This window comes from Hemitrygon akajei, chromosome 3 (assembly GCF_048418815.1).
Source record: "Hemitrygon akajei chromosome 3, sHemAka1.3, whole genome shotgun sequence".
Taxonomy (NCBI): domain Eukaryota; kingdom Metazoa; phylum Chordata; class Chondrichthyes; order Myliobatiformes; family Dasyatidae; genus Hemitrygon; species Hemitrygon akajei.
This window is the reverse complement of record NC_133126.1, coordinates 106121903-106137147: the sequence shown is the minus strand read 5'-3', so window position 1 is coordinate 106137147 and position 15245 is coordinate 106121903. Positions and strand designations below refer to the sequence as shown.

Genomic DNA, 15245 nt, shown 5'->3' with positions numbered 1-15245 from the left:
ACAGTGAATCTTTGGAATTATGAGATTCGATCAGTGGGGTTTAGGGCCTCACAGATAATAGTGAATCCTTGGGATTATGAAGTTCGATCATTGGGGTTTAGGGTCTCATAGATAATAGTGAATCTTTGGATTATGAGGTTCGATCAGTGGGGTTTAGGGTCTCACAGATAATAGTGAATCTTTGGATTATGAGGTTCGATCAGTGAGGTTTAGGGTCTCACAGATAATAGTGAATCTCTGGGATTATGAGGTTCAATCAGTGGGGTTAGGGTCTCACAGATAATAGTGAATCTTTGGGGTTATGAGGTTTGATCAGTGGGGTTTAGTGTCACAGATATTTGTGAATCTTTGGATTATGAGGTTTGAATTGTGGGGTTTAGTGTCACAGATAATAGTGAATCTTTGTATTATGAGGTACGATGAGGTAGGTTTGGGGTCTCACAGATAATAGTGAATCTCTGGGATTATGAGGTTCAATCAGTTGGGGTTAGGGTCTCACAGATAATAGTGATTCTTTGGAATTATGAGGTTCGATCAGTGGGGTTTAGTGTCTCACAGATAATAGTGAATCCTTGGGATTTTGAGGTTCGATCAGTGGGATTTAAAGTCTCACAGATAATAGTGAATCTCTGGGATTATGAGGTTCGATCAGTGGGGTTTAGGGTCTCACTGTTAATAGTGAATCTCTGGGATTATGTTCAATCAGTGGGGGTTAGGGTCTCACAGTTAACAGTGAATCTTTGGGATTATGAGGTTCGATCAGTTGTGGTTAGGGTCTCACAGATAATAGTGAATCCTTGGGATTTTGAGGTTCGATCATTGGGGTTAGGATCTCACCGATAATACTGTTTCTTTGGGATTATGAGGTTCTATCAGTTTGGTTTATGGTCTCACAGATAATAGTGAATCCTTGGGATTTTGCGGTTCGATCAGTGGGATTTAAAGTCTCACAGATAATAGTGAATCCTTGGGATTTTGCGGTTCGATCAGTGGGATTTAAAGTCTCACAGATAATAGTGAATCTCTGGGATTATGAGGTTCGATCAGTGGGGTTTAGGGTCTCACAGATAATAGTGAATCCTTGGGATTATGAGGTTCGATCAGTGGGGATTAGGATCTCACAGATATTAATGAATCTTTGGGATTTTGAGGCTCGATCATTGGGGTTAGGATCTGACCGATAATACTGTTTCTTTGGGATTATGAGGTTCTATCAGTTTGGTTTATGGTCTCACAGATAATAGTGAATCTTTGGATTATGAGGTTCAATCACTGGGGTTAGGGTCTCACAGATAACAATCTTTGGAATTATGAGGTTCGATCAGTGGGGTTTAGGGCCTCACAGATAATAGTGAATCCTTGGGATTATGAGGTTCGATCAGTGGGTTTTATGGCCTCACAGATAATAGTGAATCTTTGGATTATGAGGTACGATGAGGGAGGTTTGGGGTCTCACAGATAATAGTGAATCTCTGGGATTATGAGGTTCAATCAGTTGGGGTTAGGGTCTCACATATAATAGTGATTCTTTGGAATTATGAGGTTCGATCAGTGGGGTTTAGTGTCTCACAGATAATAGTGAATCCTTGGGATTTTGAGGTTCGATCAGTGGGATTTAAAGTCTCACAGATAATAGTGAATCTCTGGGATTATGAGGTTCGATCAGTGGGGTTTAGGGTCTCACTGTTAATAGTGAATCTCTGGGATTATGAGGTTCAATCAGTGGGGATTAGGGTCTCACAGTTAACAGTGAATCTCTGGGATTATGAGGTTCGATCAGTGGGGTTTAGGGTCTCACTGTTAATAGTGAATCTCTGGGATTATGAGGTTCAATCAGTGGGGGTTAGGGTCTCACAGTTAACAGTGAATCTTTGGGATTATGAGGTTTGATCAGTGGGGTTTAGTGTCACAGATAATAGTGAATCTTTGGATTATGAGGTACGATGAGGGAGGTTTGGGGTCTCACAGATAATAGTGAATCTTTGGGATTATGAGGTTCAATCAGTTGGGGTTAGGGTCTCACAGATAATAGTGATTCTTTGGAATTATGAGGTTCGATCAGTGGGGTTTAGTGTCTCACAGATACTAGTGAATCCTTGGGATTTTGAGGTTCGATCAGTGGGATTTAAAGTCTCACAGATAATAGTGAATCTCTGGGATTATGAGGTTCGATCAGTGGGGTTTAGGGTCTCACTGTTAATAGTGAATCTCTGGGATTATGAGGTTCAATCAGTGGGGGTTAGGGTCTCACAGTTAACAGTGAATCTTTGGGATTATGAGGTTCGATCAGTTGTGGTTAGGGTCTCACAGATAATAGTGAATCCTTGGGATTATGAGGTTCGATCAGTGGGATTTAAAGTCTCACAGATAATAGTGAATCCTTGGGATTTTGCGGTTCGATCAGTGGGATTTAAAGTCTCACAGATAATAGTGAATCCTTGGGATTTTGCGGTTCGATCAGTGGGATTTAAAGTCTCACAGATAATAGTGAATCTCTGGGATTATGAGGTTCGATCAGTGGGGTTTAGGGTCTCACAGATAATAGTGAATCCTTGGGATTATGAGGTTCGATCAGTGGGGTTAGGATCTGACCGATAATACTGTTTCTTTGGGATTATGAGGTTCTATCAGTTTGGTTTATGGTCTCACAGATAATAGTGAATCTTTGGATTATGAGGTTCAATCACTGGGGTTAGGGTCTCACAGATAACAATCTTTGGAATTATGAGGTTCGATCAGTGGGGTTTAGGGCCTCACAGATAATAGTGAATCCTTGGGATTATGAGGTTCGATCAGTGGGGTTTAGGGTCTCACAGATAATAGTGAATCTTTGGTTTATGAGGTTCGATCAGTGGGGTTTAGGGTCTCACAGATAATAGTGATTCTTTGGAATTATGAGGTTCGATCAGTGGGTTTTAGGGCCTCACAGATAATAGTGAATCCTTGGGATTATGAGGTTCGATCAGTGGGGTTTAGGGCCTCACAGATAATAGTGAATCTTTGGGATTATGAGGTTCGATCAGTGGGGTTTAGCGTCTCACAGATAATAGTGAATCTTTGGATTATGAGGTTCGATCAGTGGGGTTTAGGGTCTCACAGATAATAGTGATTCCTTGGAATTATGAGGTTCGATCAGTGGGTTTTAGGGCCTCACAGATAATAGTGAATCCTTGGGATTATGAGGTTCAATCAGTTGGGGTTAGGATCTCACAGATAATAGTGAATCTTTGGGATTATGAGTTTCGATCAGTGGGGGTTAGGGTCTCACAGATAATAGTGAATCTTTGGATTATGATGATCGATCAGTGAGGTTTAGGGTCTCACAGATAATAGTGATTCTTTGGGATTATGAGATTCATTCAATGGGGGTAAGGATCTCACAAATTATAGTGAATCTCTGGATTTTGATGTTCAATCATTGGGGATATTTAAAGTGGTGGTAGATAATGTTTGAATGATGTGGTCCGTTATAAACTGGCACAGAGTAGAAGCAAATGATAAACACAAGTTGTTCTGCAGATGCAGAAATCCAAAGCAACACACCCAAACTGCAGCAGCTCAGACCACCTCTATTGAAAGGAATAACCAGTCAACTTTCGGGGTTGAGACCCTTCGTCAGTACTGGAAAAGAAGGCAAAAGAGGGGTTGGTGAAGTCTGGGACAGATCAGTCATGCTAATGGTTAATATCAGGCAGGCTCAACAAGTTGTGGCCTATTCCTGCTCCGTGTTGTGTTCTCTGCTTTTGGCTGCAGAAGAGATGGTAGCTGGAGTTTATGAGAACATGGATGTCCCCCAAGGCTACAGTCACTGTATTTGGTTGTTGCTCCTTCACCAGTACGATGCATGCACTGTAAGATCGTGACCATTAAAGTTTGAAAGAGATTGCAGCTGATTATCACAAATGTACCTGGAAGTGGTTTCTGACCAAATGTACACGAATTAGCATTGCAGCTGTAGAGTGTACTGAAATCTCCGGATATTCCAAAGGCTATGACTACGATATAGGGAAGAAGTTCAAAGGGGATTCGGATCATGCATGGAATGCCGTGTTTCTGGAAGGGAAGTGGCACCTCCTGGACAGCACGTGGGGAGCCGGTCACGTTAATGAGACCTGCACCAAGTTCACCCGCAAGTAAGTCATGCTTCTCGTTCATGAGCCCTGCAGTGACAGAAAGAACAACATACACCAATGACAACATGTTCTTTATTAACTTTTAGGCCAGTTAACTTGTAGTTTGCATGTCTTACCTGAGGTGTATTGAAAAGTCTGTGTGTACTTGGAGCTTTCTGTATATTTACTGGTCCGTGTGTACTGGGTGTGGTTTGTGCGTACTGTATGTGGTCTGTGTGTACTGGGGGAGTTCCGTGTGTACTGGGTGTGGTCCGTTTACTGGGTGTGGTCCGTTTACTGGGTGTGGTCCGTTTACTGGGTGTGGTGTTTGTGGTTTGTGTTTTGGGAGTTGTCAGGGTGTGGTCCGTGTGTACTGGGTGTGATCCGTGTGTACTGGGTATGATCTGGGTGTGATCTGGATGTACTGGGTGTGATCTGGATGTACTGGGTGTGAAGTCCGTGTGTACTGGGTGTGTGCCGGGTGCGGCCCGTGTGTGCCGGGTGTGAACTCCGTGTACTAGGTGTGTTCTGTGTGTGGTCCGTGTCTACTGGGTGTGGCCCCTGTGTACTGGGCGTGGCCCCTGTGTACTGTGTGATCTGTGTGTACTGGGTGTGGTCCAGGTGTGGTCCAGGTGTGGCCCGTGTGTACTGGGTGTGGTCCGGGTGTGATCCGGGTGTGATCCGGGTGTACTGGATGTGTACTGGGTGTGGCCCGTGTGTACTGGGTGTGGTCCGGGTGTGGTCTGGGTGTGATCCGGGTGTACTAGATGTGTACTGTGTGTGGTCTGTGTGTAATGGGTGTGGTCCGTATACTGGGTGTGGCTCGCGTGTAATGGGTGTGGTCCGTATACTGGGTGTGGCCCGTGTGTACTGGGTGTGAACTCCTTGTAATGGGTGTGGCCCGTGTGTACTGGGTGTGATCTGGGTGTGGTCCGTGTGTACTGGGTTTGGCCTGTGCATACTGGGGGTGTGGCCCGTGCGTACTGGGGGTGTGGCCCGTGCGTACTGGGGGTGTGGCCCGTGTGTACTGGGGGTGGTCCTTGTATAGTGTGATCTGTGTGTACTGGGTGTGGTCCTTGTATAGTGTGATCTGTGTGTACTGGGTGTGGTCTGTGTGTACTGGGTGTGGTCTGTGTGTAATGGGTGTGGTCTGTGTATAGTGTGATCTGTGTGTACTGGGTGTGGTCTGTGTGTAATGGGTGTGGTCTGTGTATAGTGTGATCTGTGTGTACTGGGTGTGGTCTGTGTGTACTGGGTGTGGTCCTTGTATAGTGTGATCTGTGTGTACTGGGTGTGGTCCTTGTATAGTGTGATCTGTGTGTACTGGGTGTGGTCTGTGTGTACTGGGTGTGGTCTGTGTATAGTGTGATCTGTGTGTACTGGGTGTGGTCTGTGTGTAATGGGTGTGGTCCTTGTATAGTGTGATCTGTGTGTAATGGGTGTGGTCCTTGTATACTGGGTGAACTCCGTGTGTGCTGGGTGCGGCCCGGGTGTGAACTCCGTGTACTGGGTGTGATCTGGGTGTGGTCCGTGTGTACAGGGTGTGATCCGTGTGTACTGTGTGGTCCTTGTATACTGTGTGGTCTGTGTGTGACGGGTGTGAGGTCCGTGTGTACTGTGTGATCTGTGCGCACTGGGTGTGGCCTGTGTCTACCGGGTGTGGTCTGGGTGTTATGGGTGGACTATGCCTAGAGTCATGGACCAATAGAGCACAGATATGGGCCATTCCTCCCTACCATGATGTCCACCCCCCATCTACTCCCAATTTCCTGCATTTGGCCCATATCCACTAAACTCCACCCTACCATGATCCACACAAGTACCTCTTAAATGATCCTTCTGTTCCTGCCATAATCTCCTCCTTTGGCAGCTCTTTCCATATACTCACCATCCTCTGTGTGAATATATTGCTCATCAGATCTTTTTAAAATCGCAGCCTCCTCTCCCCAAACTAAATCTATGCCCCTTAATTTTGGACTCCATTACCCGGGGTGGCGGATTGCCTCCACCCAATTTTTCTTTGCTTCCCCTGACTTTGCAAAGCTCAATATGTCAGCGCAGCACACACAAAATGCTGGAGGATCTCAGCAGGCCAGGCAGCATCGACAGTTGACATTTTGGGCTGACCCTTAATCCCGACTCATAATGAGTAATGTCATAACTCATTTCCTATGTTCCAGGGAATGGACCTTGGCTGCCACAACCCTGCCTATACCTGAAGCTCTCTGGTCTGGCAACATCTTTGTGAATCTTTTCTGCACTCTTTCCATTTTAACCACATCTTCCCTCCACCAGGATGACTATAACTGCACACAGTCCTCAACGTATGGCCTTTCCAACAACTTATACAACTGCAACATATTATCCCATTTTACCACCATGTCTACGCTTTCAATGAACTGTACTTTTGTACTATCTGTTCCATCAACTCCCTACCATTCATAGTAGTTTGACTTTCCAAAATTCATCACCTCACAACCAATATTGAAATTAATTTAAACGAACCTCATTCACCAGGAGTTGGACTTTAGCTTCCTATGCCCTGGAAATTCAAGAGCTCATCTAAATATTTTTTTAAATGATTTAAAATTATTGTACCTGTCCCTGGCACCTACTTGGGCAGTGTATTCACATACCAAACACAATGGGGAATGAAGTTTACTCCACTTTCCTTTGACCCACCAACTCCTCACATTAAACTTATGCTCTTTGGTTTCTAACATCTCCATTATGTGGGAGAGTTTTTTTTATTATCCACATTATGTATACCACTGTGGTCTCAAAGTGAGAGAGTATTGTATATTTAAACATCTAACAGACTCATCTGTGAAGCATCAGAGCTGAGAGGAGAACTGATTGAAGTTTGTAAAATTATCAGAGGCATAAGCAAGGTAGAAATGTTAAATATTAGAAGGTCAAAGTTGTCTAATGTTCAAAGTAAATTTATTATTGAAGTACATATATGTCACCATATACCACCCTGAAATTCAGTCACAGTAGATATAAATAAACAACAATCAAAAACATGAAGAACAACACAGAAACAAAGACAAATAACCAATGTGCATAAAGAGACAATTCGTGCAAATACAATAATAATTAATAAATCTGATTTATGAGTTGTAGAGTCCTTGAACGTGAGTTTATAGGTTACAGAATAGTTCAGTGCTGAGGTGAGTGACATTCAGGAGCCTGATGGTTGAAGGTTAGTAACTGTTCCTGAACCTGCTGGCTTCTGTATCGCCTTCCCAATGTCAGAGAATGGCCTTGATGGTGGGGGTGCAGGCAGAGCATTTCAGGCAGCCACCACTCTCTCCCCTCACACCTCTTTTGAGCTTACCCCTTACCTAATGCATGTCTTGTATGAGACGTTGTATTACCTAATGTCTTGTATGAGACATTTCAGCCCTGGAAAGATGATCCTGTCTGTCTACTCTCTATGCCTCTCATAAACTTGTAAACCTCCATCAAAAACTAGACTGAACTACATAAAAAACAACACAGAGAGAAAATAAAACAACTACACTAGACTACACACGAGGAAATCTGCAGATGCTGGAAATTCAAACAACAACACACACAAAATGCTGGTGGAACACAGCAGGCCAGGCAGCATCTATAGGGAGAAGCACTGTTTCGGGCCGAGACCCTTCATCAGGACTAACAGAAGGAAAGATAGTAAGAGATTTGAAAGTAGTGGGGGGAGGGGGAAATGCAAAATGATAGGAGAAGACCGGAGGGGGTGGGATGAAGCTAAGAGCTGGAAAGGTGATTGGCGAAAGTGATACCGAGCTGGAGAAGGGAAAGGATCATGGGACGGGAGGCCTCGGGAGAAAGAAAGTGGGGGGGGGGGGGTGGGGAGCACCAGAGGGAGATGGAGAACAGGCAAACAACTAAATATGTCAGGGATGGGGTAAGAAGGGGAGGAGGGGCATTAACAGAAGTTAGAGAAGTCAATGTTCATGCCATCAGGTTGGAGGCTACCCATCCGGTATATAAGGTGTTGTTCCTCCAACCTGAGTTTGGATTCATTTTGACAGTAGAGGAGGCCATGGATAGACATATCAGAATGGGAATGGGACGTGGAATTAAAATGTGTGGCCAGACTACACTTAGGCCTGCAGAGCTTATTCTGAAGAAAAGCTAAGTCGTGTGGGAATGCCATTCGCATCAGTGAAATACAACAACCAACAAGCAAATTAAGCTTGTAAGTGGTAAAAACAGAAGGACCAGCATTGCAGGAGTGTGATTGGCTGAGACAACTACAACTTAATTGGAAATCCATCCATCAATTGCAAGCCACGTCCCTGCAATAAGACCATAAGACATAGGAGTAGAATTAGGCCATTTGGCCCATCGAGTCTGCTCCACCGTTCTATCATGGCTGATCCTTTATTTTCCCCTCCTCAGCCCCACTCACTGACCTTCTCCCCATAACCGTTGATGCCATGTCCAATCAAGTATCTATTAATACACCCAACGACCTGGCAATGAAGCCAACTGAAAGCAAATTAAGTGTGTTACGATATACTTCTGACCACGCCAGCTTCCGAGATTTAAATGCTCTAACTCTCTGCATATGGATAACTTGCACAGCCTCTTTAAGGCTTAGGATGTTCCCATTAACTGTTTTGGTGCCAGGAATGAGGGATTTAAGGAACACCTGAACATAGGTTGAACCTACTAGTGATTTGTCTAGCACTTGTTTTGTGTTCAGATTCTCAATCCCATTTTAGATCGTGTCTCAATCCCAGCCTCGGAGACTCCAGCATTTGGGTCCTTGTCAAGGACTCTCGTCACAGTATGATTGAGCCAATGTGACCCAGCGGGTATCAGAGACTTATCATCCAATGTAAGCAGCCGCAGCAAAGATATTTCCAGACAGAGCCTGGAGATTCATGACCTCCAGGTAGATATTGGTTAATTTTTGCAAGGAGGAAGCCAGAGTCACTTGGGAGAACCATTCGGTCCCGGTCCAGAACCAGTATATCTTCCAGCCCCAGAGAGATTCGACGGTAACCCGGGGTCTTGCCGCAGCTTCCTCATTCAATGATTGTTAGAATTTAAACTTCAGCCACCCCAGTTCCCTTCAGAGCGCAGAAAAGTGGTCCTCATTATCTCTCTCCTGACTGGAAGAGCCCTGGCCTGGGCAACTGTGCACTGTGAACTTAGGTCAAAGATTTGTTCAAAATTTCAGACCTTGGCCTACAAGAGGGGCTGGAGTGGGGAGGCCTTGGCCACACTATACCGCCACAGACTCTGAGACAAACTGAAGGATCCTCTTGCCTCAGGAGTGCCAGCAGAGAACTTAAGAATTCTCATCAACTAGTCCATCTGTCTTGATAATCGTCTGGCAGAGTGAAAGTGGGACCACTTCAGGAGGTCAAAGAAAGCCTGTCCAAGCCTAGTCCTTATGCATTGCAGTACCATTCCATGACCCATCTATCACCTGCACAAAATCCAGTCAAACCCACACAGGCCAGTGGCACTGGAGTCTCCGCGAATGAGATGTCCCAGTGTTGGAGTCAAGGTTGCTGCTTTTACTATGGGGAAGCAGGTCACCTGCGGGCCAAATGTCCAAAGCTGTAGCCACCTGGGGAACTGCTAAGACAGTCCAATCCCACGAATTCTGGTTCCATACTGAAGGTGGAGATCAACTGGGGTAAGAACTTGAGGCAGGTGAAGGTTTTCTGTGGCAGTGAGTAGTTTTCTGGCTTTAGAAACTGTCCTTCAGTTCGACATACCATTGTGAGAGTTGAGCCAGTCCTTGCCTGTAGCTGTCTTGGATGACTGACAGCTAGGTTCTAGGCAAATTCCAGACTGTGGAATTGCAGATGAGGTTAGGTGATCATGTGGACAACATTAGTTTCTACATTATTGGCTCTCCACTCATACCCCTGATCCTGGATACTCTTGTCTGTCTCAACATAAACCATCCATGGACTGGAGAGAGGGGAGAATCTTTGCTTGGTCCATTCATTGTAAGTGGTTTGTTTGCAGTGTGGTGCTCCAACACCCAGACTTTCTAGTGACCAACGATCTACAACTGGGCAGACTTCAGTGTGAGGAAACCTGTCATATGGTGGGCGTTGGGAGTGGACCCAAAAGCAAGACACATACATTGAACTACCAGGAACAGAGCTAGGCCTGAGAAGGAAGCAAGGAAAGTGGGGAAGAAAGGACGCTGGACATGACACAGGCCCGAGACGAGACAAGGATTCCAGGCCTGGGCTAGGACCGGACAAGGATAGCGGAACCAGGACATGGAACTGGGAACTAAGAGCCTAGGCTTGGACTTGAGCCAGAGACTGGACAAGAACCCAGAACCTGTGTCTTGACTCGGGCTTGGACTCCAGAACCAAGTGAGGACAAGGCGTAGCTACAAGACAAGGAGAGGCACAGGCCTGGACATGAGACTCCTGGACAGAACAAGGGAATCCCAGCACTGGGCTGGGCAAGGTAACCCTGGGCTGGGCGAGGCACATCGACAAGACGAGAACACAGGACCTAGGTTGAGAGAGAACAGGAACGCAGTACACAGAGTCGAGGGAGAGACAGGAACGCAGAACAGAGCCAGGACCCCTCCTTGGGTACAGGATGTAAGGCCGGGACTCATTACACAGAACGCTAAACACGACGAGACAGTTCCCAACACTAGGTAGCAGCAAAACAGCCGGACCTACCTAGCAAAGGCGTGGACACGGACAGACAGTTCCAGGTGGGGCGTGGCTCCAGGCAGAGGCAAGGCGGGGCGAGGCTCCAGGCAGAGGCAAGGCGAGGGAAGGCAAGGCTCCAGACACAGTTTGCAGGCAGGGCTTCAGAGGGAAGAAAGGGAATGGTCCAGACTTAGGATAATAGCAAGGATGGCCTGACTTACCCCACGGAGGTGAGGACATGATACTGACGAGATGAACCCCACAGAGACAAGGACAGGATACTGACAAGATGAACCAGCCACCTGCCTTGACCCCAGGGCCACTTATATTCCCGGCCCCAAGATGCAAATCAGGTGCCTACGATTAAGCCCAAATGAGACAAGGGAATGCCAGAAGACCCGGAGTCTGGAGTCCACGGACCGGACCGTGAGCCGGAACGTGGTCTTCATGGACTGGACCATGACAAAACCTGAGACCTTCTGGAGACCTAGTCCAGTCCTCAAGAGCAGTCAAGCTGGTTTTGGCCCATGGGACAGTGCAAGTCCCACACAGTCTAGTTGGAATCCTACAGGAGCTAGAGAGAAGGAATTTTTAGGTCAGAAGACTTGCCACTAAGCTGAAGGGAACCAGCCACCAGGTCTCAGGACTTGCTGTGTGAAGAAGGAAGTGGTACTTTGTAGGATCATATCAGAGGGAAAGCAAATGTACATCCTCCCCATGGCCACGTGGTTTTCTGAAGGTTCTCTGGTACCTCCCAAAGTCCAAACACTTAGGTTAATTGGCCTTTATAAGTTGTCCCATGATTAGGTTAGGGTTAAATTGGGGGTTGTTGGGTGGCGCAGTTCAGAGGACTGGAAGGTCCTATTCCATGCTGTATTTCTAAATAAAATTAATAAAAACATTGGATTCACCACTGTAAGGAAAGTCTGGTCATACTGTAATGAACGTTGCTTTGGATTCACACAGGTAATCTGGATAACTTGGTTTAGGCTGTTGCCCAAGGCTCAAATTGCACGATGACAATTTTTTTTTTTTTGATTCTATTTTAGTGATACAGCACAGAGGTCCTTCCAGCCCCTTCAAGTAACACCACCCCAGCAACCCCCAACAAATCCGATTGACTCTAACCTAATTGCAGGACAATTTACAATCACCAATTAACCTACCCAGTACATCTTTGGCCAGAGCACCTGGGTGAACCCCAATAGCATGAATGGTAGCAATGCTTCACTACCAGATGAACTCAATGCCTTCTACACCCACTTTGAAAGGGAGAATATAACTACAGCTGTGAAGATCCCAGCTGCAGCTGATGACCCTGTGATCTCTGTCTCAGAGGCTGACGTCAGACTGTCTTTAAAGAGAGTGAACCCTCACAAGGCAGAAGGTCCCTATGGAGTACCTGGTAAGGCTCTGAAAACCTGTGCCAACCAACTAGTGGGAGTATTCAAGGACATTTTCAACCTCTCACTGCTATAGGCGGAAGTTCCCACTTGCTTCAAAAAGGCAACAATTATACCAATGCCTAAGAAGAATAATGTGGGCTGCCTTAATGATTATCACCCAGTAGCACTCACATCAATGGTAATGAAATGCTTTGAGAGGTTGGTCATTACTAGACTGAACTCCTGCCTCAGCAAGGACCTGGACCCATTGCAATTTGCCTATTGCCACAATAGGCCAATAGCAGAAGCAATCTCAATGGCTCTTTACACAGCTTTAGACCACCTAGACAACACAAACACTTATGTCAGGGTGCTGTTCATCGACTATAGCTCAGCATTTAATACCATCATGCCCACAATCCTGATTGAGAAGTTGCAGAACCTGGGCCTCTGTAACTCCCTCTGCAATTGGATCCTTGACTTCCTAACCAGAAGACCACAGTCTGTGCGGATTGGTGATAATATATCCTCCTTGCTGACGCTCAACACTGGCACACCTCAGGGGAGTGTGCTTAGCCCACTGCTCTACTCTCTATATACACATGACTGTGTGGCTAGGCATAGCTCAAATACCACCTACAAATTGGCTGACAATACAACCATTGTTGGTAGAATCTCAGGTGGTGACGAGAGGGCTTACAGAAGTGAGATATGCCAACCAGTGAAGTGGTACTGCAGCAAAAACCTGGCACTCAGAGTCAGTAAAACGAAAGAGCTGATTGTGGACTTCAGGAAGGGTAAGATGAAGGAACACATACCAATCCTCATAGAGGGATCAGAAATGGAGAGAGTGAGCAGCTTCAAGTTCCTGGGCGTCAAGATCTCTGACGATATGATCTGGTCCCGACATATCGACGTAGTTATAAAGAAGGCAAGACAGCGGCCATACTTTATTAGGAGTTTGAAGAGATTTGGCATGTCAACAAATACACTGAAAAACTTCTATAGTTGTACTGTGGAGAGCATTCTGACAGGCTGCATCACTGTCTGGTATGGAGGGGCTACTGCACAGGACCAAAAGAAGCTGCAGAAGGTTGTAAATCTAGTCAGCTCCATCTTGGGCACTAGCCTACAATGCACCCGGGACACCTTCAGGGAGCGGTGTCTCAGGAAGGTAATGTTCATTATTAGGGACGTCCAGCACCCAGGGCATGCCCTTTTCTCACATTTACCTTCAGGTAGGAGGTACAGAAGCCTGAAGGCACACACACAGCGATTCAGCAACAGCTTATTCCTTTCTGCCATCTGATTCCTAAATGGACATTGAAGCTTTGGACACTACCTCACTTTTTAAAAAAAAAAACAGTATTTCTGTTTTTTGTACATTTTTAAAGATCTATTCAATACACAAAATTGATTTATTTGTTATTTATTATTATGTTTCATTTTATTTATTATTTTTTCATCTCTGTGCTAGATTTTGTAATGCATTAAACTGCTGCTGCTAAGTTAACAAATTTCACATCACATGCCGGTGATAACAAACCTGATTCTGATTCTGACGCATTCTGTGGAGAGGGCACACAGAGAATGATGCAGAAATTGAACTCCGAACTCTGGCATGCCCCAAACTGTAGTAGTGTCTCCCTAACCACAATGCTACCATGGCGCCTAGCACCATGTAAATTTCTATCTTTACAGCCCCCAGTCTCTGTGTCCCTGCTACTTCGACTGTCTCCTTCAAGTGTTATTCATCCTGGAGAGGTAGTGACTCACCATCCAAAGGAGAGAGTAAATGACCAGCAGGAAGCTTTCATGCCAAGTTGCAACCATCTAAAGAACACTGCCTCAATCACTGGCATTGGCAACCGATCCTATCAAACATGTCAGAGCAAAAATCAAACACTGAAATTGAAAAAGGAAATACTGGAAACACTCAGCTGCCTAGGCAGTATATGTGGAAAGAAAATCACGATAGTTTCAGTTCCAACATCATTCTGACCTGACCGGTTGAGTGTTTCGGTATTGTCTATTTTTATAACTATATTTTCCTTCAGTAATGATGAAGCTGAAGTGTTTAATAGGGAATATAATCTCACTTGTACAAGAGACAATTGACGAGCAAACTCACAGGGATATTCTAAACCAACTACACTGCAAAATGAACTGATGCCATTTCTCATGCTTCTCATCATATTAAGACACCCTATCTTTCTGTTGCAGGTATGTTGAATTTTACTTCTTCACACATCCATCACTGTTCATCAATAATCATTTCCCCATGGAGGAAAAGTGGCAGCTGATTACTCCAAGGATTTCCCTCAAGATATTTGAAGATATGGTGTTCAGGACTGGTGACTTTTTTGAAATGGGTCTGATGTACATCCACCCAGATGTCCAGCTGATATCCACAGGTACGGTGAGACTGTGTGATCATCTGAAATTTCTCCATTTGGCTAATTTGAACAAGAAATCAATGCAGAGTGAAGGTGAATGAAAGAAAGATGCCAAGGGAGTGCAGAGGAGAGACCCAGAACTTCAGAGATAGTTAAGTTACTGGAGGGGATTCTGAAAGACAGGATGTATCTATGTTTGAAAAGACAAGGGCTGATTGTGGATAGTCACAATCACTACATGATAGTGATGGTAAGAATTGGAGGAGATGGCATGGCTGAGGAGTAGGTGCAGAGGACAGGGTTTTAGATTTTTGCACCATTGGAATCTCTTCTGGGGAAGGTGGAACCTGTACAGATTGGATGGGTTGCACCTGAACTCAAGGGAGAGCAATATCCTTGCAGGTAGGTTTGCTAGCATGGTTCGGGAGGGTTTAAACTAATTTGCAAGGGGGATGGGACCCGGAGTGATAGAGCAGTGAAAGAAGTGCATGAAGTAAAGCCAGATCTAACATCTATATTAGAGGCTTTGAGGAAAGAGAAGCAGAATAAAGGGTGTAAAGGTAGTAAGGTAGAAGGGCTAAAATGCGAGTACTTCAATGCAAGAAGCATCAGGAACAAAGGTGATGAACTGAGAGCTTGGATACATACATGGAATTATGATGTAGTGGCCATTACAGAGACTTGACTGGCACCAGG

General features: G+C 45.3%; 1 protein-coding gene across 1 annotated transcript in view; it reads left to right on the top strand.

Annotated features, from left to right (window-relative positions):
* Positions 1-15245, top strand: part of ky (kyphoscoliosis peptidase) — a 621482-nt gene that overhangs the window by 592845 nt on the left and 13392 nt on the right. The window contains exons 6-7 of the mRNA XM_073038996.1: positions 3945-4133; positions 14377-14567. Coding sequence (XP_072895097.1) covers positions 3945-4133; positions 14377-14567 — 380 coding nt within the window. The remainder of the gene's footprint in view (positions 1-3944; positions 4134-14376; positions 14568-15245) is intronic.